The sequence below is a fragment of the Candoia aspera genome, chromosome 3 (genome assembly GCF_035149785.1).
Source record: "Candoia aspera isolate rCanAsp1 chromosome 3, rCanAsp1.hap2, whole genome shotgun sequence".
Lineage (NCBI taxonomy): Eukaryota > Metazoa > Chordata > Lepidosauria > Squamata > Boidae > Candoia > Candoia aspera.
The window spans coordinates 70,373,582-70,400,847 of NC_086155.1; the positions used below are offsets into that span (position 1 = coordinate 70,373,582).

Consider the following 27,266-nt stretch of genomic DNA (forward strand, 5'->3'; position numbering starts at 1 on the left):
TAGGTGCTAAAAGAGGAATAAATAGAACTATTCATAAAGGAGAGTGTTGAACTAAGGTGGAGGCTGTCAGAAGCCCAAAATGAATATGCAGCCATTTGCTTCACAGCATTATATAATGACCAGAAACCAGATTCTGCTCTTCGTTGTCATAGAAATAATTCTATCCTTTATGATCTTGTCTAAGTTTTATTTCCTTCCCCCATAGGGTTAATCTCTAGCACACTGTCCATCTGTGTCTTTTCTTGACCTTACAAGAACAAAACCATTTACCACATTCTTTTCTTCACCATTAACTGTGAATTCATTAAGCTTTCAGTTGATACATCTTTGTCGTCTCAGTATTTAATATTAACCCAGATTTTTCACTTTCCGTTTTTACTTTACTAATTAGCTCTTCTGAGTCTTTCAGCCAACAAAGTGGTACTGCTTGCTTATCTGATTGTTAGAGCTCCATCCTCCAATTTTGATTCATGCTCTTTTCTTCTTGAATCCACTATATTTGTATTTTATTATTTGTAAATTATAAGTTATGTACTGTATATGTGTTACAAATACACATATAATGTATATATATATATAATATGTATTATAATGTATTCACTGTTCGAGTTAAACTGATATGGGGATAATATACATCCTTCCTCTTCTGAACCACTCCATTTCTCCAAACTGAGTTCTTACAGTAGCTTCTTGTTCATTACAAAGGTTTCTCAGAAGAATAATGAGATGTTCTGGCACACCCATTAGCGATAATACATGTCACATTCTGTTATGATCTAATCAAATGCCTTGCTATGGTCAATAAAGCAAAGGTTAACCCCTTAAATTCTTTTGCTCTCTCCTGTGTACAAGTTACATTAACATATCTGACCTTGTGTCCCTCTGCTGTTTCTGAAACCTGTCTATTCATTTGGACTTTCTCGGTGTTGAAGCCATTAGTGGACAGCTAGGACCACTGAATGGAGCAGAGCTTAATACAGCAAAAAAGCTGTGCACAGAAAAATAGTATTATCTAAAATAGCATTAATGAGCACGTTAGAGAAATATAGGTTACTGATCTTACCCACTTAGCCCACCGAAGCATAAAGAATTACAGACTTAGACAAATAGGTTAAAAAGTAAAGAGTTTTACCGATTTATTTGGTCCAGTTACATCCATTCAGAAAAATGATCCTTGTTCTTTCTTTCTTTCCCTGAACTGAATTAACTCTTAGCCCTCATTGCTGCTAAGAGCTGCATGCAGAAAGGGGCAAGCTCATGGCTCTAGGCCCAAGCATGGCCCACGATAGAAGGAGCAGGCCACATGGTGCTTCATCCCTGATGGTGGAAGGAGGAGGAAGAGACCAAGAAATGTGGGAGGGACAACAAATAGCTTCTTTCAGAAGCACATAGAGAATTTGCATCCTAGAGCGAACTCATCCACATGCTAATGAGGCATGCAGATTTGCTGGGACCTCCAACAGGTGTATATGGCTACATTCTTTAAAAAACCATAAGCAAGACTTGTTTGCAGTAGTGCAATGGTTTTACAAAAGATGGGTCTTCTGTTGCATCTCTTTCTTCAGTATAGTCAACTGCATTGATCTTTTCCACTCTAGGCCACACATTCTTGTTCTTTGTTGATCTTTTGGTACTTAAATGTCTTTTCTGCACATTCATCTGCTCCTGATACTTTTCTATTGGGTAGCTAGTTTATTCTCATACCTTACTTTCTAGTGGAGTTAGTTCTTGAATGTATTACAGTATCTCTCTACAAATGTTTGTTACACTCTAATTCTGATCGTAAAATGTTCAGTATTGTTTCCATTTTCCTTTAACCTTTGCTTCTGTTAGATCTGTTCTTCAGCAAAGGATCATTACCTTGTCGTGGTGCTGGAGCTTGAGCACCTCAATGATGCCATGAGCTAAACCGTGAAGGGCCACCCAAGATGGGAAGGTCATGACAGAGAGGTCAGACTAAATGCGATCCCTGGGGAAGGTAATGGCAACCCACCCCAGTATTCTTGCCATGAAAACTACATCCTTTGCAGCCAAAGGTGGTGGACATCTGTACAGTCAGTAAAAACAAGACCTGGAGCTGACTGTAGTTCATATCACGAACTTCTTCTTGCACAATTTAGTATCAGACTAAAGAGATTAGGGAAGACCCACAGATCAGCTAGATATGAGCTCACTAATACTCCTAAGGAATATGCAGTGGAGGTGAAGAATAGATTTAAGGGAGTGGACTTAGTAGATAGGGTCCCGGAAGAACTCTGGACAGAGGTCCGTGACATTGTTCAGGAGGTGGCAACAAAATACATCCCAAAGAAAGAGAAAACCAAGAAGGCAAAATGGCTGTCTGCTGAGACACTAGAAGTAGCCCAAGAAAGAAGGAAAGCAAAAGGCAACAGTGAGAGGGGGAGATATGCCCAATTAAATGCAAAATTCCAGAGGTTAGCCAGAAGAGATAAGGAATTATTTTTAAACAAGCAATGCGTGGAAGTGGAAGAAGACAATAGAATAGGAAGGACAAGAGACCTCTTCCAGAAAATTAGAAACATTGGAGGTAAATTCCAGGCCAAAATGGGTATGATCAAAAACAAAGATGGCAAGGACCTAACAGAAGAAGAAGAGATCAAGAAAAGGTGGCAAGAATATACAGAAGACATGTATAGGAAGGATAACAATATCGGGGATAGCTTTGACGGTGTGGTCAGTGAGCTAGAGCCAGACATCCTGAAGAGTGAGGTTGAGTGGGCCTTAAGAAGCATTGCTAATAAGAAGGCAGCAGGAGATGACAGCATCCCAGCTGAACTGTTCAAAATCTTGCAAGATGATGCTGTCAAGGTAATGCATGCTATATGCCAGCAAATTTGGAAAACTCAAGAATGGCCATCAGATTGGAAAAAATCAACTTATATCCCCATACCAAAAAAGGGAAACACTAAAGAATGTTCAAACTATCGAACAGTGGCACTCATTTCACATGCCAGTAAGGTAACGCTCAAGATCCTTCAAGGTAGACTTCAGCAGTTCATGGAGCGAGAATTGCCAGATGTACAAGCTGGGTTTAGAAAAGGCAGAGGAACTAGGGACCAAATTGCCAATATCCGCTGGATAATGGAAAAAGCCAGGGAGTTTCAGAAAAACCTCTATTTCAGTTTTATTGACTATTCTAAAGCCTTTGACTGTGTGGACCATAACAAATTGTGGCAAGTTCTTAGTGGTATGGGGATACCAAGTCATCTTGTATGCCTCCTGAAGAATCTGTATAATGACCAAGTAGCAACAGTAAGAACAGACCACGGAACAACGGACTGGTTTAAGATTGGGAAAGGAGTACGGCAGGGCTGTATACTCTCACCCTACCTATTCAACTTGTATGCAGAACACATCATGCGACATGCTGGGCTTGAGGAATCCAAGGCTGGAGTTAAAATCTCTGGAAGAAACATTAACAATCTCAGATATGCAGATGATACCACTTTGATGGCTGAAAGTGAAGAGGAACTGAGGAGCCTTATGATGAAGGTGAAAGAAGAAAGTGCAAAAGCTGGCTTGCAGCTAAACCTCAAAAAAACCAAGATTATGGCAACCAGCTTGATTGATAACTGGCAAATAGAGGGAGAAAATGTAGAAGCAGTGAAAGACTTTGTATTCCTAGGTGCAAAGATTACTGCAGATGCTGACTGCAGTCAGGAAATCAGAAGACGCTTAATCCTTGGGAGAAGAGCAATGACAAATCTTGATAAAAGAGCAGAGACATCACACTGACAACAAAGGCCCGCATAGTTAAAGCAATGGTGTTCCCTGTAGTAACATATGGCTGCGAGAGCTGGACCATAAGGAAGGCTGAGAGAAGGAAGATCGATGCTTTTGAACTGTGGTGTTTGAGGAAAATTCTGAGAGTGCCTTGGACTGCAAGAAGATCCAACCAGTCCATCCTCCAGGAAATAAAGCCAGACTGCTCACTTGAGGGAATGATATTAAAGGCAAAACTGAAATACTTTGGCCACATAATGAGAAGACAGGACACCCTGGAGAAGATGCTGATGCTAGGGAGAGTGGAAGGCAAAAGGAAGAGGGGCCGACCAAGGGCAAGATGGATGGATGGATGATATTCTAGAGGTGACGGACTTGTCCCTGGGGGAGCTGGGGGTGTTGACTGACAGGAAGCTCTGGCGTGGGCTGGTCCATGAAGTCACGAAGAGTCGGAAGTGACTAAACGAATAAACAACAATTAGATCTGTTCCATGATTGCTGTTGAGTAGCCCTACCTTAACTATACATTTTCCCGTGATTTCTCTGATCTTCATAAAACCTGTTCTCATTTTCCTTTTTGTGTTACTTTTTTTCTGTTTGTTGCTATCCTTGAGTAATCTATCTTTTTTCTTGTTTCAAAGTCTGCAATCAATTGACCTTAAATCAAGGCTTTCATCTTCCTTTTCCTTTTTGAAATTTGGAAACAATATTTTCTGTTGGGCCTTTGCAGTGGCCCTTACCTTTTCCAATAGCAAATTAGGCCCTCTTTTTCATAGTTTTATTTTTTTGTCATAAATTAATACGTTCTTTATGTTCATCTATATTCTGATTGTAAGTCCTCCAGGTGAAATTGTCTTGTCACATCTACTTCCTTTTAATTTTCTGAGTTGAAAACTTGTCTATAGCAATAGTATATCACAGTCTGTTCTACAGTCTGCACGTAAAGTCTCCTGGATGATTGGATTGCATTTCCCTATCTTCCGTTTACTATTATATAATCATTTTGTTTGTGATGTCCATATGTTATTTGAAGCAGCTGTTGGCAATCAACCAACAGTTCTTTGCAAAACTCTGTTAATGTATCTCCTGTATATTATGTTCACCCAGTCCTACATTATCATTGCTATAAAGCATATTAAATCTTTCCTCTGAAATCAGAGTTTAGTCTAGCTGCAAATACTCTGCTAAAAGATTTTTTTAAATGATTCTTGGATAAACTCTTCCAGTAATTCATTTTTCTTTGCCTATGTGCTAATAAAGGTATATTTGGTAGAAGATAAGATGTTCTTCTAAAGCTTTCCTTTCATCTAAGGATTTTTCCTTCAAATTAACATGTAAACACAATTATGTGGATTTCTTGCTCATAGGTTGCCTAAGTTTTGCAGGAAAGGGCTTGCTAAAGAAGATGTGTGACTAGATTAAGGTTACTTAACCTATAGACAGCATTCTGGATGTATAATTTAGTGACTTTTTCTCTACTTAACAGCTCATATGTGTAATTTGTAACTTCAAGACTGATTTTTGTCTTATAAGGTGGGATATATACTCATGTACGAACCTTTAAAAAGGCAAATTAATTCCTGGGACTATGTCCTCAGTGTAAACCGACCAAGATTATCTGTATGACCTGAAGTGCCTACTGTCTTAAATGTAGCTCTGTGTAAGCCTTTCCTGAGGAGACAGTCTAGTTTATGTCAGACAGCCTTAAGATTTGTAGAACATAAGAACAGCTTACAGTAGATGATGGATCCCTTGTTGGATGTTTCTTTTTTGTGGTGTTGTATGATCTCTATTATTCTTTTTTAATTCTCATGTTGCATGCCAACCAGAATCAGGCTGCCAATACATATAGTAAATAATATGAAGCATTGTTTTAGGACTGTTATTTTATTTGAGGATTTTAGGCAAAAATAGATCCTATCTGGACCCCAGGCTTACTTACAGGAAATCAAGGGTATATTTCGTGTCTCAAGGTTAGAGCTGTCTGTTTTGGAAGACCTGCTGCCTGCACTGCTGCTAGAAATGATAGGCTTATTTTCTGATAATATTGGGCCTTTTGAAATATTAAAATTAAATGGGCAAACAAACATGAAATCTGCAGTTCCAGGAACCACCATATAGTTCCAATATAAAATGCAAGTAATGTAGCATTTGTATTGTGAAGAAAAAGAAGTAGCTGATCAACAGTGCAAAATAAATTCCAAATCTTAGCCAAGTATATCCATTTATTCCAATATCTCTCCCAACTGCAGATGGAATTCTTCATGGACTCCAGTGCTCCATTTTGCAAAATGCTCGCCAATAGTCCCAAGATGGATGAAAGCCTGTACAGTAGCATAGTGGTAGAACCTCTGCTGTACACACAAAAGATCCCAGATTATCCCAGGTCTCTCTCTCCTGATATCCTGGAAAACAGAGGATAATACTGAGATAGTCGGGCAACGTTCTGTTTCTTTTTTTCCTATGTCTGACCAGTGCTTCCTACTTTTCTCTGTCCCATTCCTGTTAATTTTCTGGTCAGAAAAGGTCCCAGTTCTAAAATACCTTATATGGGTAGTCCTTGTTTAGTGACTGCTTTGGACAGTGACTGTTTCCAGTTATGGTGATGAAAAAGTAACTTTGCGACCAATGCCCACATTTACGACCTTTGTGGTATCTCTCTCTGTCACGTGTTTGCCATTACGGTCAGTTAGTACACTTTGTCCTGTGCCTGACCCATTTTTTTTTCTTTTTTTTTCCCTTCACAGAACGGAGAGATCGCCTAAACAAGCTATCTCTTTCTGAGCTGCTTTTTTCTGTAACTCAGCATCTGCTGCAAGTTAACAAGCTGGGCTTTGTGACCAGTTGATTAGAACCCTCCTGCCCACTGGCAGCTGCTCCCTGAAATTGATCCTAATGAGTTTCATACTAAAGGCTTTCTTTTGCCCCCTAAGCAACTGGTGGTTCACATGTGTGAGCGCGCTAGGCAAGCAGCTGGCAGTAGCGCATTCCTTTTCAATGTGTATTCCCCATTGTGTGCCTGCTTTACTCTCTTGTCATCCCCTCTCCAGTGAATGCAAACACAAACAATTCTCTTTTTGTTAATTATCCCAGCGCTGGGGTGAGCATTCCAAAGGGCAGGAGAGTAGCGAAAAAGCTATAAGATTTTCCCTTTTACCCGGCTTCCTCGTGAGTCAAATTCTGGAAACCTTTCCCACCAATTGAACTCACTGGCCTACTTGGGGTCGTATACTTCTGATGCTGTAAAACAAAGGAAAGCTGAAGTAAAATTGTTAGCACTGTCACAGTCACGTGATTTTCCACTTAGTGACCACTTCACTTAATGACCAAGTTGGTCCCAATTGTGGTCTAAACAAGGACTACCTGTAATCTCTCTCTGTGTTAAGGAAAGTGGCAATTCTACTTGCATGGATGGGGATGAATGTGCTGGTAGAAAGTCTTTGAGTTGCTGCCCACATGTAAAATCAAACATTACACTCCCCTTACCTTTTTCCTAACTTTCCAAGATCCTCATTTCACAAAGAAGAAACCCTCCACTGTGGATACTTTCCCTAAAATAATTAAGTAAAAGTCCATGCTACTCAGTTATTGGCAGGTACTGTTGGGAGGTGGGATTTTGCTAATAAAATTAGAAGCAACAGGTGTACTGGTTAATGATGGCAATATGCAGCTTACCTAAATCCCCAATCTGTGGCATTTAGTTTTCTAGAGAGAGAAAAAGAGGTGATTGCTCAGAAGTAATTACTTAATAAAACTTCCAAATTCAGGTAATTTATTTCAAATTTCTGAACATTCTGTTCTCTGTCTATCCTGATATTATAACAGAGGAAAAAGAGAGAGACAAAATCCCATTCAAATGCAGGAGGAGCATTAGAAATACCTTGGTGAAATGCTCACAGGCTTTTTTCCCCCCCACAAACAGATATCGGTATATTGGCAAAGCAGTACCTTGAGAAAGGTCTTTTGGTACCAGATCATGTAATTTCACGTGTAATGATGACAGAACTGGAGAAAATGCAAACACAGCCTTGGTTACTAGATGGTAAGTGATTATCTTTTTTTAAGGTAACAAAAAAAGTTAGCCTTTTTCTGCTGCAAACCCGTAAACATTTCATTTAAATATATGCTCTATCATGCAGTGTCAATATGAAAACAGTTGAAACTATGCTGTACCAGTCTTAGACTGAGCCAATATTTTTATCAGCTGGTGATAAAGTAGAAAGACAAATGAAAACATCTTGAGAGCATCTAGGAACAGAGGATTCATAGTCTGGCCTTTGACAAATATTTATTCATCTACTGCTGTAGATATAGTAAAGGTAAAGGTTTCCCTTGACGTAAAGTCCGGTCATGTCCGACTCTAGGGGGCGGTGCTCATCTCCGTTTCTAAGCCTTAGAGCCGGCGTTGTCATAGACACTTCCGGGTCATGTGGCCAGCATGACTCGGAACGCCGTTACCTTCCCGCCGAAGCAGTACCTATTGATCTACTCACATTTGCATGTTTTCGAACTGCTAGGTGAGCAGGAGCTGGGACGAGCAACGGGAGCTCACCCCACCGCGCGGTTTCGAACCGCCGACCTTCCGATCGGCAGCTCAGCGGTTTAACCCGCAGCGCCACCGCGTCCCTCCCCTGTAGATATACTTACCTATAAATATATACTTCTATTCTGTATGTACTGTTACATACTTCTGTTCTATCACCTCAATCAAACTGACTCTAAGAAGCATTTTACAATGCTATATAAAATGGCAACAACAGAACAAAACACAGAATGATACAGTAAAATACAGTACAATACAATACAATATAATGAAACATAAAACATATCCAGCACTTCTCTGTTTTTAGGACAAATGTTACAACATCACCAAGATCATCCTTTCCTGATAGCTTATTGAACAGCCATGTCCTTACCAGGTTTCTAAACACCAGAGAAGAAACCAGTCTTGCCCCTTGGGACAAGCTGTTCCATGTGAGTCTTCCTCCTCTCCAAGAATGCTTGTTTCCAAGTGCCTTCTCCGAAGTTTCTGAGTAGGTGGAGACTGTCAACATACCCTCTCTGTTAGTATGTATTGGATAGGGAGCTTCTATTTGGAGTAGGAAGTCTCAGATATGGTTTCTGTCCCATGCTTGGACCTGAACTGAATTGAAAAGAGACTAGATAATCACCTCCCTCAAAGATCCTTTGCAGCTGCCACCCCACCATCTTCTCAAACATCTTCCCCCAAAATAGAAGTTGTAATTGTGGTTCCAAAATGCAGCCGTTTGGCTTTTTCATCTTTTAAATTAATTAATTAATTAGATGTGTCTTCAACTTTCAAAGGGGGTGCATTTTTCCTTGTTACAGCAACACCCAATGAGATAGGTTTGGTTCAGAGAGAGTGCGCAGCCCAAAGTCACCCAGTGAGTTTCCAGTGCTAAAGGTAGATTAGAACCTGGACTTTCCTGCTGCTAGACCAGTGGTTCTCAAACATTTTGATCTCAGGATCCTATTGCATTCTTAAAAATGATTGAGGACCCCAAAGAGCTTTGGTTTATGTGGGTTATATCTATCAATATTTACTCTATTAGAAATTAAAATTGAGACATTTTAAAATATTGATTTGACTTTGTGGACCCCCTGAAAGGGTCTCAGGGACCCCCAGGGGTACCCAGACCACACTTTGAGAATCACTGGTCTAGGCTAACATCTATCTTAACATCTAAATCATGCTGGCTCTCTTCTTTTCTACCCAGAAGTGGCACGTAAGTGTCTTGTTTGTCTCCTGCCTCCTGTAAGTGCTTGGAGATGTGACTAAACTGTTAGACTCCTTGATCTGCCTTCTGTTACGTGAAACAGTGTATACTTCATGTGTGTCTAGAGCGTGAAGAGTAGCAACTGGTAGGTGGGAGGAAAGAGCAGAGCCAGGATACATTGCTTATAACTATATCATTTTATGCTATGAACAATATTAGTGATAGCTCACTTTGGCTAATTTGCATCTTGAATTTTAAAAATTTAAAAGGAGAAACCTCACCCCTGGTTTTTTTAAAAAACAAAACAACTTTATTTGACTTTAGCTAATTTGACCCTTAAATTACTACAGGAAAATTGGACTGACCGGATTTCAGAAGCCTGATTCTGTCTTGAAGTAGATTTAATAAAGAACTCTAAAAGATGGAATAAATCCATTTTTTGAAGAGTAATTCTTGTCCATATATAGAAGTAACTTTAAATAAAAAACATAAGTTGACTAATTTTTGCTGTCTCAGGTTACCTAAAACAATAATGAGAGCCCCTGGTGACATAATGGAAAGATTCCTTCCACATATGTTTAGAGAAAGGGCATAAAAGCTATTTGTCATATAGAAGGAAAATTTTCCCTGGTATATGAACCAAATTCTCACTTGATTCAGTCTTCAGATGACTGAAGCTGATGTAATGCTAATTTATTCTTAAACTGCACTTCCTCACAACACTTAAAATTAATCAAAGGCTGTCTGGTACTATTAGATAAGTCTGTACACTTTTTAACTATGACATGGGTACATTATGGCTTCAGGGGTGGAGTTTTTGGGAGGATCCTTAGCCCCCTCCTTGAAGGTTGTTGATTTTTTTCATTTGTATGAAAGACAGTAGAAATGGCCATGTGAAGCCCAGGATAATTAATGGAAAATAGGGAGTTAGGAGCAAGAGTGAGGTTCCCAGCTGCCCCAAAGAAATAATTAAAATAGAGGGTTAGCAGGAATCTGGGAACAAACAGGTATCCAAGTACTTTATCAACCCTGACCCAGCAGAAGTTGGTTAAATAAGAGTTGGCTCTTGACTCAGTTTCAGGTTAGTATCATCTGATGAGATGAAGCTTCTACCAAAGTGGCTTAGAACTTAGAGAAAGCTTTGACTGTGAATATGTTTGGTTCATTTTTGCATGCTTGAATAGTTAGTTGAATAGTTGCCTTTCCCCCTTTTTAAAATGAGAGTGCAAATCTGTGGCACTTGTCTTGAATCAGTCTGTTATTGGTGAAATACTGCAGTTGATGGAATGGGAAATGTTCCCAGGGTTGCCATCTTGCTATATAATGCAACCAGTGTGGGCTTGAGGCCCTGGGAGCTGATGTACATGGCTTGTGGCTTTTTTGTGAAAGAATGTGTTGTTTCCTTATGAATGACATAGATTAATGCTTAATTTCCCTATATAGTAATTCTCACTGTTTTAAGAAAAGGCGTAAAATGAGTCAAGGGTGCTGGTAGAAAAAGAAAGCTGTATGTATTTATAAGAGAAGAGGGAAAAACATGTTTATGGAGAGTACGGAGCTTGAAATAGAATAAACTTATTCTTTCTTTCCACCTTGGTTCTTTCAATATTTGCCTTCTTTATGCACAGACTAATGGGCCATTTTGCACACATAGGAAGAGGCAAAGCCCCCCTGGCTATATGCTTTAAAAGCACTTTATGATGAACATGCCTGTATGATTTAAGTTCATGCTTAAAATATGGTGGATGTTCTAGAACTCAAAGATGGCACTAAAAGTTCACAAATAAGCAAGTATAAAGATTACAAGCTTTGAACTTTTGCAACATGTTGATTGAATGCAGAACTATAAGATTAGCTTTTCCAGTATTTTTCCCTTTTTTGAAGAATTAGGGGCCTAATGCAATTGACTACTTTTAAGGAGGTGTCATGGTAAAGATAGAACTGCCTGGCCACTGTGATAAATTTGTAAAGCACATACAGAATTGCTCAGATTCACTGAACTTTTGACTCCGCATGGGCAGATTCTTTGGTGATGATTAGGTCACCATCTTGTCATATTGTCCTTCTGGACTGTGATCTTTGAGGAAGTAGATAGGGTGTAATCTAGGTTGTTCTCTTCCACATGTATGGATCCTACTCATCCTGGCTGCTGCCAAGAAATGGGTAGAGAAGTGACCATTTGGATCCATGAGATTGTTAATACCTTCTTACTCCCTTGAAAGAACTCCCCTAAAGAAGGCTGTGATGCCTTCTCTGGATCTACGTCCCAGGTAACTATTGCCCAGCCTCCAACCTCCTCTTTTTGAAGAAGGTTGTTGGGGTGGTGGTGGCAGAATAAACCATGTAGCACCCTAGAAGAAGCAGATTATCTGGACTTTTTCAGACCTAGGTATGAGACTGAGACAGCATTAGTTACTTTCCTAGATGACCTTTGTAGGGATCTGGATGGGGGTAAGGCGCCTCTCCTGATTCTTTCAGACCTCTCAGTGACTTTTGATACCATCAGCTGTGGTATTTTACTGGGCTGCTTAAGGATGCTGGGGATAGGAGGCACTATCTTAAAGTGGTTCCAGTCTGTTGTGGGGGATCAGGAGTCAGCCCAGTGGTCCCTGACTTACAGGGTGTTGCATGGGTCAGCTATCTAACAGTTAAGGGTGTGGTATTAGTATTATATACTGCCACCTGGGCTGTAGGGGAGATACTGCTGATGTTCTATCTTGTTGCCTGGAAGCTGTAAGGGTCTGGAGGGGAGAGAACAGGCTGAAGCTGAACCTAAGCAAAATGGAGTTGCTGTTTTTACACTGGGATTCTCCATCAACACCTGTATTATCTGATCAAGCAAACACTACCTGTGAAGGAGCAGGTTTGTAATTTTGAGATCCTTCTGGACAACAGCTTCTGCTTGAACAGCAAGTAAAGCATGGCTGAAGGAGTCTTTGCCCAGCTTTGGCAGGTGCTCCAATTCAGCTTTACCTTGTGCAGGAGAACCTGCCTACAATAGCTCCCACTCTCTTTACTACTGGATAGATTACTACAATCCATTTTACATGGGTCTGCCTTTAAACACTTGGAAATTACAACTGATCCAGAGTGCAGCAACCTGTGTATTAACTGGACTTGACTAGGAGCATGCATACAAATACTGTGGGCTCTGGAAATCTACCAATTCACTTCCAAATATGCTTTGACATGCTGGTTCTAACACACAAAGTCCTGTATGGCTTGACACCTGGTTATAACCTGTATCAGCCTGATGTACTAGATCCTTGAGGGAGAAAGTCTTTGTGGCCCCACACTTCTGGGACATGAGGGAAACCAAAACTAGAAGGTACAGTACTGTTTCCCAATGGCAGTGCCAATGCTGTAGAATGGTCCCCTCCTTGATGTCTTTTTAGAAGCTCATTTAGAAATTAGCTTTTCCTGAGAACTTTGCAGTGATTCTTACCTACTGTACTATATTTTTCTACTTCCTATTTTTGCTTTACAGTTTTATGTTTTATAGCATAATGACAGATTTATTGTTGGTCATTAATTTTGAGATTATTGTTGTTGTTTTAATCATACTGTGGATGTTTTAATTTTTTTTGCATCATGTAAACTGCCGAGAACTGTGAGATTGCAGCAGGGAGTAAATCCAGTAAATTAAAGCAATAAGTAGTCCAGTCTAGACATTGGATGTACTGTAGCACGTTCTTAAGTACTACTCTCTGGGAAATAACAGACTGCTGCTGCCCTTAAATCCTGTTTTGGCTTTCTGGATCTACTTGGATCGGCCACTGAGGAAATAGGAGATTCTAGAGCAGTATTTCTCACCCATGGCCACTTTAAGCTGTGTGGACTTCAGCTCCCAGAATTCCCCAGCTGGCTGGGGAATTCTGGGAGCTGAAGTCCACACAGCTTAAAGTGGCCATGGGTGAGAAATACTGCTCTAGAGAATAAACCAAAATACTGTATGTTGCTATGTTGTTTACTGCGGCTAAAATAAGAGATTTGTATGATACTTAAATATTGTCTAATATTTGTATATCATGATGTAGGGGCCTTTCTTCATAGACATCCATCCAGAGCTGACCAGCCTAGTCCTGAAGCCTATTCCAGCTACATAACCTATTTTCCAAAAATTTGCCTCTATGCGGTGCTACTGCTTCAGTGCTTATGACTACATTTTAAATCTGTTACTTTATATATTTTATTTTATATTTTATTTGGTGTATGCGTGCTGTGCACATTTTGGCTTGCATGTGATATATAAATATTGTAACTACATGATAATAAATAAATGGAATTATGAAACTATTTTTAAAGCTATTAAAAACTGCTTTTTGATAACATTCCAAGCTCCTTCCAGAATTTATTGTTTTTTAAATTCACCTTTTCATACAGGTTTTCCAAGGACATTGGGTCAAGCTGAAGCACTTGATAGGATATGTGAACTGGATCTAGTGATAAGTCTGAATATCCCATTTGAGACTCTTAAAGACCGTCTCAGTGCTCGTTGGATTCACCCAGCAAGTGGAAGAGTATATAATATGGAATTCAATCCACCTCATATGCGTGTAAGATAATGAACTGTGACTTGATAAGGGGAAGAGTAGGCATTCAGAAAGTTCACTCTGCTGTATCTTGTATTTTCTAGATGCGCTCAGTCTGTTAGGTTTACGTGTTTAGATTACATGCTCTGGAGAAATGAAGAAGCAAAACCAGTTGGAAGCGCTTGATGGGAGGGGAAGCAGAGGGAGTGAGTATAGCTAGTTGAATGTCCAGCTCCTTCTAAAAATGATTTTGAAGTACAGGTAGTCCTCACTTAATGACTGCCCTGTCTAGTGACCATTTAAAGTTACTGTGGCACTGAAAAAGTAACTTTATGGCCAGTCTTCGCGCTTACGACCATCGCAGCATCCCCATGGTCACGTGATCAAGAGTTGGGTGCTTAGCAACCGGTGCACATTTACAACTCTCACAACATCTCAGTGTCACATGATCGCCATATGCATGCTTCACAGCCAGCTTCTGACAAGCAGAGTCAACGGAGAAGCCAGCAGTAAAATTGCAGATTGCGGTCACGTGATATCTGGCTTAACGACTGTAGGTGAGTTGCTTAATGACTGCAGCAGAAGTGAGGTTGTAAGCCTGTTGTGGTAACATGTCTCATTTAATGACCGCATTGCTTAGTGATGGAGTCGCTGTTCCCAACTCTGGTTGTTAAGGACTACCTCTACCAGTAGTCTGTAAGATAGGCTGGAGGGAACCAGAAGCATGTGCCCCCAAGAGCCCACTGGAAGGAGAAATATTCCTGGAAGTTAACAATCCTAACATGCTTCCACTTTCCTGAGCCTTCTACTATAGTTATTGAGTCTAAGATGTAGCTGGGGATGGAAGCTGGCATCTCCCTGCAGTTAGTTCTAGAGCTTTCCAAGGCCCCTTTAGTGGAAGTCCCGGTAGCAGCATTGATCTTAGGGGCCATACCTAAAGATGGGTAGAAGACCAGCAAGCACCAAAAGGATGAAGATTGTAAGGGTCAATCATTATGCTGACTTTAATTTTCTCTCTGCTCTATGGGCCAAACAATCCCTTCTAAGTACAGAGTACTCAGACAGGGCATGAATAAATTGTCCAGAGCAGCCACCAGGAGGCAATTCAGATTGAAGAACTGGAAAATAAATCAGACTCTAAATTTTTACTCATATTTGGGCCTGCTCAAGGGCAGGAAGCTTTCAGAGATGCCTTGGATGAGGTCTCAATAAAGATTAAGCACAAAAAGAAGGTTCTGCCCATATCCAACAAAAACAGTGAAAGGAAGGGGAACAAGGTCTTATGTCTTTGGCCCGTATTGTACACACAGCGTTGGATCACAAGAGACACAGAACATCCTGTTGGGATAGAGACCTCAAACTTCAGCACCAGTCCAAGGGGAACACTGACTCCCCCAGCCTGCTGGTGGGTGGGAGGGTCACACAATTTATCTATGCACCCATGTATCTTCAGATGCCGAGCTCCTAAAGACTGTGTCACATTATTGATTTCCGCAGGTTGCCCCAGGATGATGATTTACCCAAATCACACAAGTCAGCCATATATTAGTTTCAACCTTTGGAAGGGGTGTGTGTGTGTCTGTGTGTATGTTTTCTAAACAGCTTGCACTGGGTAGAGTTAAAAAGAGATTCCAAAACCTACATTCAAGAATATTTATGCACATTAGCCTCATAGTGGCAACAGAAGAATTTTTCAGTTAGAAGTGATAGGTGATTATGACCTCCAGACCTCAGGAGATGGGCTATTAATCACAATATAGCCTAGCAAGAGATGTAAATTAGGATATATGTCTTTTTTTTTTTCTTGATAGGTAAGACAACTGGGAGCGAACTGAGATGTAACAAGACTGTTCTGCAATGGAGAGATTGGTCATTGGGCTAGAGATAGGAATTTTTCAACTGACAGGCATTTAAAACTTACCGTTTCCCACACAGTGTAATTCACCTCATGCTTTTAAAACAGGGTATTGATGACATTACTGGTGAACCATTAATCCAACAGGAAGATGATAAACCTGAAGCTGTTGCTGCTAGACTAAGAAAATACAAAGATGCTGCAAAGCCTGTAATGGAATTGTACAAGTGAGTTGGAATCCAAACAACACATAAGCAGTTTTTAAAACAATACAAAAGACATGGAGTGTGTCAGACTTTTCAAACTATCTTAAAAGCAGTTACCTTGCTCAGCTTTCTAGCTTTAAGCTTGAACTATTAATTACAAACTTGAACTATTTGTATTATACTTTAGCTAATGGAGCTGTGCAGTGTAGTTCTTAATCTTAATTTAAAGTATATTGGTGGTTGTGAAAAGCAAGAAATCTGCCTGCCTCTGATTAGGCAGAATTGTTCAATAGTTTATTAGTTTGCAGAGATAACCCCCTTTCTGTTAAGAGCAGCAGGCATGCATCTGCTTGATAGCTATAAACAGCTATGACTCCTAAGATCATAGTAAGATGCTTTGTATAGCATAGTGAGCCATCGAGTCCAGTTTCAACAGCACTGACTGACAGTGACTACGCAGCGTTTATGAGTGGAGTTTTTCAGCCCAACGTGGAGATGTTCAAGGTTGAACATCTGTCTCCCAAACATTACACATCTTTTGTATGCAAAGCATTTCCTTTAATAAGTCATGCCCATTCTGAAGGTCTGCACTGTTTCATGTCCTTGAACAACTACGTGTGGTACCCATTGCAATCTAAAGAAAGCGAAGTCCTTAAACGCAGAATCTAACCTTAAAGGGAATGCTTTGAATTTTTGGAATTCCATAGCTCTGGCCACACTGAGTCTTCCAACTTTTCAGCTATGCCACCCTTTCTGTTTGTTGGGAATGGTTAGACATGGGATTTTATCATCTTTTAGCCAGTGTTCAGTACAAATCACGATCAGATCATTAGCGGGTGTTTCTTCTGTGTCCAGCCTGCTTGGTTTTTATGCAACTGCAGGGGAATGAAGGGGTCTTCCTCCACAGCCCTTACAGAAGTAGTGTTAGTGGAGGAGGAATAAACCTCTCTATCTGTTTAGTAGAAAACATCTGTTTTATTAGCCTGCTAAAGCAATAGCAGTCTCTGTTTCCAGGCTTCCCCACACTATATTCAGTATCAAAATGTGAGCTACTAAGCAGGTTAGTCAAACTGGAGGCTAGTGACTTCTGCAGGCTAATTTCCAGGTCTGGTTAATTGTGTAAAAGCTTTCTCCTTAAGTAGTAATCAAGTCTTTATTACGGTCATACACCAGCATAGGATGAAGTAGTTAAAAGTTATGGAATACTTATGAAGCCCACATAGCTTCTGCTTCAAATTCTGTTTACAGATGAAACAAGGGCATACAAAATGGGTTTCCATATCTTCTAGGAACCTACAAAGCTTTTCTGGGAGGTTAAAGAGTAGTCTTTTCAGTTTCATTTAAACAAGAACCACATCACATTTTACGTTTCAGAACCCAAAACACTTCTATGTAGAAAATCATGAACAATCTGTTTCCCTTTTCTGTGGACATGTCATGTATCTTACCTTATATATATAGGAAAGCAATAGTCAGTATGGCTTATCAGTGTCTACATTAATTGCAAAATATGACAATCTAGGCAGGTTTTAAGAAATGTTTTGTATTGCAATATACAAATCATTAAAACCAACTTTTTACTGAATAATCTTTTCCTTTAGTTCTGTTATCCTACATCAATTGACATGTGAATGTATGCACAGATGGAAAATAGTTCCACTTTGAAGATCCTTATTAGAAATGCCCTTTATTTCTTTGTTCAGTTACAAATGTGTTATGGCTTTCACAACCTGGAAGACCCCTGGGAATATCAGCTAATGGTTTAATCATGATTATACACAATTTGTATTCAACAGTTGCTAAAAGAATTAATACAACTGAAATGAAAATGAGCAATAATTGATCATGCAGATATATTTTAACTGATTCTAAAATGTGGTCTTGTACTAATGCAAGTGTTTGAATAAAAGATTCAATTAATGTACATTTTAGATTCTGGATTTAATGGTCCCATGCCCCCTCTGTAGACTGTAATGTGTATTACCACATTTTCAAGGAAGTGAAATAAAAATTGGTCATGTTGTGTTTTGGTGTCATCCTACTGATAGAGATTGACCCTGGATATCTGTCCCAAAATGCTATCATAAAGATCCTGCTGCTTTGAACTGATGTAAATAATACAACAGATTTTTTTTTTAATGATCAAGTTAGGTATCTGAGATGATGAAGGAACCGTGCATTAATAGTTTAGTGTGTAGTATCTTTTTTATTATATATTTTTTAGTTTTGTAATATTACAGTTGATAACACAATAAACTTATATGTAACCTATAACACTATTATAGAAATAGTATGTAATGTACATAAAAGGGAAAATCTAAGCAAAACTAACTGAAAAAAGGAAAAAATAAGGGTTTGAGATATGACTACTTGTCTTCAGTATAAAAATTTTAGCAATTTGAATCATTACTATTCAGATTTTAAATACTGAACTAAACTTAGATGATAAAAATATTGTCAGAACCAGGTTCTCAGTTGAAACAAAGCTAATTGTAAAACAGAGGTGAGAAATGTAATAGAACCAAGAAATTAGTAATTAATAAGAAATTAGTGCATAATGATACTATCTTTCCTGGGGGATAGTATCACTTTCTTTACAACAGTTCAGGCAGAATTTATTACAAGTTCTTCACAAATCAATAAATTCTAATTCTTTACACTTTTGTTTAACACATTAACATTTTTGAACCTTAGCTTCCTTCCAGGGGCTTGATTCATCATCATCATGATGTGTAACCAATAAGAAACGACTAGTGGACACAGTCATAACATGTGCATAAGAGTTCCTTAAAATACATTTTATCTCAAGTATCAGACTGACAAAGATTGTGCTCATACATTTTTATTCTATTGGTTACTTTTAATTCTTTACCCTCATAGTGTTATTGCCATTCCTTTCCATATACTGTACTACCTGATTTTACACCCTACTATGTGGTTAAAATATAAATAATGCAGTTTTCCTTATAGATTTTAGTGAGATAGTGACTTTATATTTTGTTAACTATTTTTAATTGTTTTAGTTGTTGTTCCATAGTTTTATATGTTAATGTTTAAATTATATAAAGCTATACTGCACCATACTTATCATTATTTTAAGCTTAAAGTTCAGACATTACTCACAATGTATAGACTACACTGCTATCATAATGGGATGGCTGTAGTTTTATCACTGAATGCTATTTTATGGTGATTGATGACAGAATCAAGATACTACTATACCTTCTGTTGATTTCATGGTAGACAAGGCTCAAGAATGCAACAGTGGGTCAGAGTTAAAAATGGATGAGATACCTTTCACTGGCACATCTTTTCTATCAGTTATCCTCTCATTCAGTTTCTTATACCTTCTCTATCTTTAAGCATCAAGCTGCAGGAAAGGGACTGGCTTTTAAAATCCTGAGAGCTGTGTGAAATTAGGCTTTGATCTGGAGATATAACCCACATATGAAAATGAAGAGGGGGGAGATGTGGCAATCACATCAATGCAGTAGCACTGATATTAAAAACGAACATATTTGTGGTTGACCAACTGATAAGAAAAGATGCTTATACTACTTTTTTCTGTTTATTTAGAAAAGTAAATTGCAACTTGGTTATTAAATAAAAGTCCTTTTAATAAGGCACTTATTCAGTCTCATTTTTATTATAATTTGATTGAGACCTGAGATTCATGGAATTCTGAGTTAGTTGCCTACTTAAAACCATAAGTAAAATTTTATCAGAAAAGGTATGCATACCAACAAATGTAAAACGATCAGCCCTGTTTTATGTTGTTATCTAATTGTTTTGGCTTTAATTAAAGGACACAGTAGAACTTGCAATACTGGTTTCCTTACAATTATTCATTAACTAATACAAATTCTGACCTGTATTTCAGAAACAGAGGGATCCTACACTCATTCTCTGGGACAGAGACCAACAAAATTTGGCCTTATGTTTACACTTTGGTGTCCAGCAAGATTCCTCCAATCCATGCAGAAGAAGCTAACTAAGCATCCTTAAAATGGGAATAAGAATTTCATGTCATTGATTCTGGTTTTGTTTATGATGTGCTGTATCTGTGCTCTGCTCTTTTTTAAAGAGTAGCTATTCTCCCCGATTTTACTGGAGAATAATTGTGGAACTACATCTCAATGATTACTTTGTATGGCATCCTACTTCTTGGCATATAAATACTTGTGCATGGACTTCAAGTAATTGTAATTGCTATGCAGAGACAGCTACACCTGAGCAGATCTGTAGAACCCATTGTTCACTCCCTCCAGCTACAATTAGTGCTTCTCTATATTCAGTGTGCATTTTCATGGATCCTTGATCTAACACTCCATGCCTATTTAAACACACACTATTCTAGGTGTACCTGCAATGCAGCAAGCACTGTGGAAAATACATGCATTATACAGGTCAAATAATGTATGTTTTGAGTACTCAATAAACTGGGAAGAAGAATCATGGTGACTTCAATCTCTTGGTTTGCTAAGGAGCCAACCTCAGAAAAATATCTCTCATAAAAATGCTGCTGTATAATAAAACTAGATTTTTAAATTTGGAGTGGCTTTAGGCCTTTATTATAGAGCAGGCTTGTTTTAGATCTGAGAAAAGTTGCACTATATGGTTAGTACTTTTAAAGGTTTAATTTTATAATATACTACAACCAGTCACTAAGAGTGCAGTATCACAGTTTCTTGCTCCTGTAGAATTGTCCCAATTTTGCCCCCCAGGCAAATGATTATGTGGGCAGACATAATGTCAGACCCAGTTGGTGGTTCATGTAATAAGTACCAAAGTTCCATTACTATAGAGGTGAGGAAAAATATCTCTGCAGTTATTAATGACACTTGGGTCGGTATTTTAGAATTGTCCAGGTAACTCATGAAGCTTGATCACATGTGCAAAAAAATGTATGCCAATACTAAGATTTAGTTTAATTGGATTAAGAGGGTTGAGAGTTTTCATTTGGATTTATAGTGCCATTAGAATTTCAGTTCTAGGAATAGGTGTGAATTAGTTGCAGTTGGGGGTTTTTTATTTCCTTCCTTCCTCCCTCTCTCTCTCTCTCTCTCTCCTTCCCTCCTGGCTCATCTGGTTAGTTTTTAATTCTGCATTAGGAATTACAAAAGGGAGAATTCTGACTTTATTGCCTCAACCTGTATTGCCAGTGTCCTCTTCCTTTCCTTGCTAATTGCTTCATACCATACATCAGCATCAGACTGAGGCTGCAGGTAAGGGAAAGCTTTGGCTGAATAAAAGCAGATTGCCTATTGTACACCTATTCCTTAATATTCACTCTGCTGTTACAACGTTCTAGAGTTTATATGCTGCTGAGGGTGCAGTTAACCTGAGTATTGACTGAATTCCTGTCAGTGGATTTTAGATCAAAAACTGAGTAACAAATATTTAAATGTTGGTGTGTTTGCTCAAAATTGCCTTTTCTTGAGGAACCAATTTCTCCTCTGCAATGATTATGGAGAAACTGGGGATCTACTGTAGGAGTCTCTACACATTACGTAGGATTCAACATTTTTTGATAGATGGTGCTGATGGTCCTTGGTGTTGGCCTGTGCAAACAGAAATTACATTGTTGAATGTTTAAAATTCAACCTCTTTTTCTCTATATATTTCATGATCAATAGTTCATGAAATGAATTAGGCTGCCATTCTAAATCTTGCAATGCAAGCCAGCTTCAAGGATCCAAGATTCAAACGAAATGGACTTCATTTGTAAGATGTCTAAGCTTTTTCTCTTACCCTAAGTCCTCCAGGCAGTTGTCCAAAAAGGTCTTGCATTGTCTGATACAATACGTAAAAACAGCCTAACTTTCTAAATTCTCTCAAGTTGTCTTATTTGAAACATTATAAAAGGGGTGGGGTGGAAACGCATTTGAATAAATTAATCTGACTTTTACTGAATTGTTACTTTCTCCTGAAACTATGCTGCTGATATCAAAATTACGCTTTTTTGACAGTATAGAATTAACTTCCACACATAACAAAATAGAACTAAAGACTTCCTATTTCTCTGATACAAGATTGGAGCTTAATGCCATTTTGTCTGCATACCCACAATCTATTAGATAATTGCATTGCCGTTTTTTCCCCTTGTATATTAATATTTGCAAAATTGAATTGGCAGAACCCCAGTGTTGGTATAGTACATTTCAAACTCTTAGCTGTTGTTAAGGGATCAAAAACTTGGTATGGTTATTCAACCTTTCTACATAAAATGTATGCAGGAAGATATGCTGCTACACACTTCAGCCTGATGTCCAGATTACTTTTAGATCTTTACAGATTTAGGGTGTAGATTTGAACAGAGTCACATAAGCATCTTTTCTGAGTGTACTTACAGATCTTCCATGATTGGGAAGCTTGCTCCATCTATGTCAGTAAGTAGCACCCTTTTAATACGATTGCCAGAGCTAGACTGCAATAATTACATGATCACTAGATATCAGCAGATGAAGAAAAGTTGCAACTCTTAGCTGCCTTCTAGTAGTGCAGATTTTTGAGCCCATATCTGATAGTCTTGAAGATCTTCATGTAATGATATACACATCATTTGAGAGAGCATACTCTTCCAATATTTTTCCTATCTTAATGAGATAGGCTAACATCTGCAGAAGACAATAGAAGGAAATTGGTTTTTATTTTTGTAAGAATTTTATTTTTACACAAAGCATTAGAGGGAGAACCAGGCTGCAGTCCTGTGTCCACACTTGCCTCAGAGCAAGTTTCATTGAGTTCTGTGGGTCTCATTAATAGTTGTGCATAGCATTGTCCACTTGCCTTTTTAAAATTTACATTTTTATCAATACACTATTTTGCTACTTGTTAATATTATTTGATTTAAAGATGTATTCTAGCAGTTACTTATGTGTGAGTATGCATATGTGAGTTAGTTACCGTTGCATTCATTGTTTTCACAGATAGCAGTTGAACTAGAAGCCATCCAAAGTATTAATGGCCATTGCAGCACAGTAAAATGTTCTCAAAAGTTTAAAGTGTGAAGCCATTATGAAGTCCACAAGAGTCATGTATGTTTCAAAATTGTAGTATACCTATACTGCCTACTTAAAAAGCAAAATCTTGCTTTTGGCTGATAACTACATCACCATATCACTATGACCATCATACTTTATAAGAATTATTCATTACTGCCATTTAACTCTCAGGCATACTATTGAATTTTTACCTATTTTATAGCTTGAAACTTTAAAAACACTGGCTTTTTGTTCTGTGCTATATTTGCCAGTTACTCTTATTTTTTAATGATTAAGTGCAACACCACATGCATAGTTAATTGAACAAACACTTTTCTGTTCCTTCCTCTTCCCCCTCCCCCTCCCCCAACAGTAGGGTGTGCTTGATATAATCATTTATATGAAGCAATGGTTGCTGTAATTTTATTACTGAAGAGTGAGCATGTCTGAAGCCAGCCCAAGCTTTTTACTCTGTAATAAAATAGTTAGATTGCAGTCTGGATTGGAGTTAGATGACTAGTTAGGTGTTTTAAGAACTTCAGTGTCTCTGACAACTCAGTAATTGAAAATTCCATATATGTAGATGCAACCCATCTATGGATTTTAGCATGGCTTGTTTTAGAACTTCTTGGGAGAATACACCCCATCACAGCATATATTTGGAAATGCAGCTTTCCAAAGGTTTTTGGTATTCTTTTTAATTAAAAGACCTTGAACCCTTTCCACCAAATTCCATTAACACTCCCTGTTGGTACTTCTGGGAGTTGGTATTTACATGATACCATCAAAAAGTGGAATTTGAAGCATTACCCCTTCGTAGACTTATAAAGTTTAGAAACATCAATGGCAGCAGCATATTTAAGAAAAAGGAAACACGTTTACACATTATATATATATTAACTCTCTTGAGTGTAACAAAGCATTGGCTGTTCGCAATAGGAAGATATGTTTGTTACAGCTTTTCAGTGCAGAAAGGTTCATTTGCTTTTAACCTACTCATGCTGAATATCTAGTGTAAGCAAGGAGGAAATGATAAAAGCCTCTGTCGTTTCCAGAGTCTAGATTTCCGTGGCTGTTTCTGGAGACAACTACCCTCATTGGTTTCCATCATGGGGTTTGTACATTGCACTAAATCAGGATTTAATGGCCTGGTTCACAATGGGTGAATTCACATATCTCAGCCCAAAGCAAGCATTTGGTCTAGCTTTCTACTCTGCCACAAACTTTTTCGGCTTGGTGTCTAGTGTCAGTCTGTTACGAGCAGGGGACTTGAAATGTAAGGCTGGGAATCCACATTTCGTCTGTGCCCCAAGCACACAGTGAAAATAGCAGATGATGCCACGGTGATTTGTGATTTTCTGCAGAAAGGATGGACAGAGTGCTGGTCTTAGGGGGATTATTAATTTGAACCAATTCTATATTTCCATCCATTGTCTTATTCTGTGTACCAAAATAGGTTGAAGACAAATCTTCCAAAGAGATTTACAAAGTGATAAAATAAGTTGCATTTGTAAGAAAGAAATAGATACATACATCACTCAGCTCTGTGACAGCATGTAGCTGACCTTTGTTAATCTTGAAAAGCTTAGTAGAGTCTGACCTGTTTACTAGTTGGATAGGAAACTAGAATGGGAAGATGAAAAAGCCTGCTGAAAGAATGATAAACCTCTGCCTTCCAAGCAAAGTACACGGATATGTCCATCAAGTCATCCAGTGTTGAACTTCCCTTGAAGGAGATTATATGCACTTAGATATTGGAGGAGAATAGAAGCACTCTTTTGACTTTAGTTTATGGTATGCCTCAGAATGTTGCCTTGTAAAGGTTACAAAGAGTTCCATTCCAAAATTCATATTTATGGCAGAGGGGTAATGTACAAACACATTGTATTGTGTGACTTTTCTGCAAATGTACGTTATTAAATGTTGCAGGATTAAAATACCTACTTGATGCTCTGAATTGTACACATCACTCCATATGGGGAATATTCATATACTACTATCTTCTTGTGACACCTTTTCTCCAAAATTATTATCTTCAGTAATTTACCATCATTTTCACCTCATGATGTCAGCACTTTACTGTGAATCGGATGCATTTTCTAAACTGAACAATTGTTTTTATAATGACTGTATAATGGGAGCATATTGGAACTGAGGGGTTCTTTGGTTAGACAAGTGTTTTAAACAATTTTTGTCTAGAACAACAACATGAGAGATGCAGTTTTGTTTTGCATTGCATAGTCTTCTCTCCCCCTTCCCCAAATATTCCATACAGTCGCTGTATTAGCATTTGTTATATGTTAATAAAGTTATCTTTAACTTAGTCCATGCCTTGAGAAGTGTGTATTATGTAGATCAGTGTTTCTTAACTTTGGCAATTTTAAGATGTGTAGACTTCAACTCCCAGCATGGCTGACTGGGAATTCTGGGAGTTGAAGTCCACACATCTTAAAATTGCCAAGGTTGAGAAACACTAATGTGGATAGATGAATGTAATAAAAACAGGCACTGTGATACCTGCATGCATAAGTATACCTGCAAACCCTTGTCTGGCAATTGGCTGGTTCTCTCCCTGCCTTAGCTTCAATTTTTGTTCAGTTCTTCTAACTAAAAAATAAATGGAAACTTGTGCTGCACCTCTAACACCGTCTGACATTATGTTAGCCGCCTTGCTATTCTTTGAAAACAAGAATGGTGGGAAGCTGCTAACACACACCTGGTTTCCGGAAGTGTGACACACTGCCCTAAAAAGCGGGGGGCGGGGGGAGATAAAAATCTGGGGAAATAAAATGCTTCTTAGGCTCCTTGGACAGCAGGAAGCAACCTTGTTATTTTGCTTCTGATCAATATTTGTTTTGTCCCTGTCTCCTCCACCATGTCAGCCATTTTATAAGAACATGGCATGCTCTCAAAACTCCACATGGGTGGACTACTGTACTGCAGAAAGGTTGCTTGTCTCTGGTTAAGTAATGAAATACAGGTCTGGTTTTCTAAATGTTTACTGTAGTAGAAGATTAGGTTGAGTGTAGAACACACTGCTGCTAAAAACTGCATTCTTATGCAGTCCATCCTGCTCTTCCTTGCAATGAACAACAAAGGTCATGTATGGCATGGTATTATTGGGTGTAGTGGTTGAGGCACCAGACTAAGAACTCTGAGTTCCAGTCTTGCCTTAGACACAAGGCCAACTGACAACCTTGGGCCAGTCAGCCTCTCTCAGCCCTAGGAAGCAGGCAATGGCAAACCATTTCAGAAACCTTGCCAAGAAAACTGCAGGGACTTGTCCAGGCAGTTGCCAGAGCCAACACTGACTCAAGGACACAAAAAAATAAATCTTCACCCTTCTTACAGTATGGTAGCCAGTGATCTAAAGAGGAACAAGTGGTTACAGCAAGCATTTGCCTATGTTATTCAGTTGGTGGTCCATTCCGATGTACTGGAGAAGAGACCAAGAAAGGTGCAAATAGCTGTTACTGTTTTGCCATGATCCATCAGTGGTAAACAAGAATCGCTTTGTTCCTGTGGATGTGGTTCTTCATGAAAAAGAACCTGAAAAATATATACTGCATGCACAGGATGAACATGTAAAATCATAGTAGGCAACAGTCTGCCAAATTCAGAACTCAACCTATGCTAGAATGCTTTAGTTCACTTTTCTGATAATTACACTTAATTACACTTGTACATAGTAGGTTAATACAGATCCAGTAATGGCTTAAAATAACAGCAGGCTATTGAATTCTTCTGAGTAAATGATGCATATACTAAAAGAGGAAAATAGATTTTTCATTTAAACTTTTGCATGATTTTACAGGGGGATTAAACATGACTCAGAAGTATTACTGACATTTGAAACCAAAATAATTCAAGAATGGTACTTTACCCAGTTAAATGACACATTCTCCTATAAGTCTTACATTTATTTCAAGTCATGAATGCAGAAAAAGGATGAAAAAATGGAAATTAATATACTGTATTTGACAAGTTGAATTTAACCTGCATTTGAAAATGTTGGGTTTAAAAGATACAATATGCTGAAGTTTTCATGAATCATATTTTAACATATTTTAAATGTCTTCATGCAGCACTGAATATTAGATGATGTCCTGATTAAGAGGCCCCACAGAATGACACAACTAAAAGGCCAGGAGGTCAAGGAGGGCAAAAGCATAAAGAAGAATTAGATAAACTATCTAGCTGGGGGAATT

General features: G+C 38.5%; 1 protein-coding gene across 6 annotated transcripts in view; it reads left to right on the forward strand.

Moving 5' to 3' along the window:
• Positions 1–25,694, forward strand: part of AK4 (adenylate kinase 4) — a 40,245-nt gene extending 14,551 nt beyond the window's left edge. For 4 of the 6 annotated variants that reach the window (XM_063298064.1, XM_063298065.1, XM_063298063.1 and 1 more), the window contains exons 3-6: positions 7,667–7,786; positions 13,866–14,038; positions 15,978–16,096; positions 19,956–25,694. In XM_063298064.1, coding sequence (XP_063154134.1) covers positions 7,667–7,786; positions 13,866–14,038; positions 15,978–16,096; positions 19,956–20,070 — 527 coding nt within the window. In that variant the 3' untranslated portion in view covers positions 20,071–25,694. Of the gene's footprint in view, positions 1–7,666; positions 7,787–13,865; positions 14,039–15,977; positions 16,097–19,278; positions 19,381–19,955 lie in introns of those variants that run through there. The other 2 variants (XM_063298067.1, XM_063298068.1) reach the window with 2 other exon arrangements.
• The last annotated feature ends 1,572 nt before the right edge of the window (positions 25,695–27,266 follow it).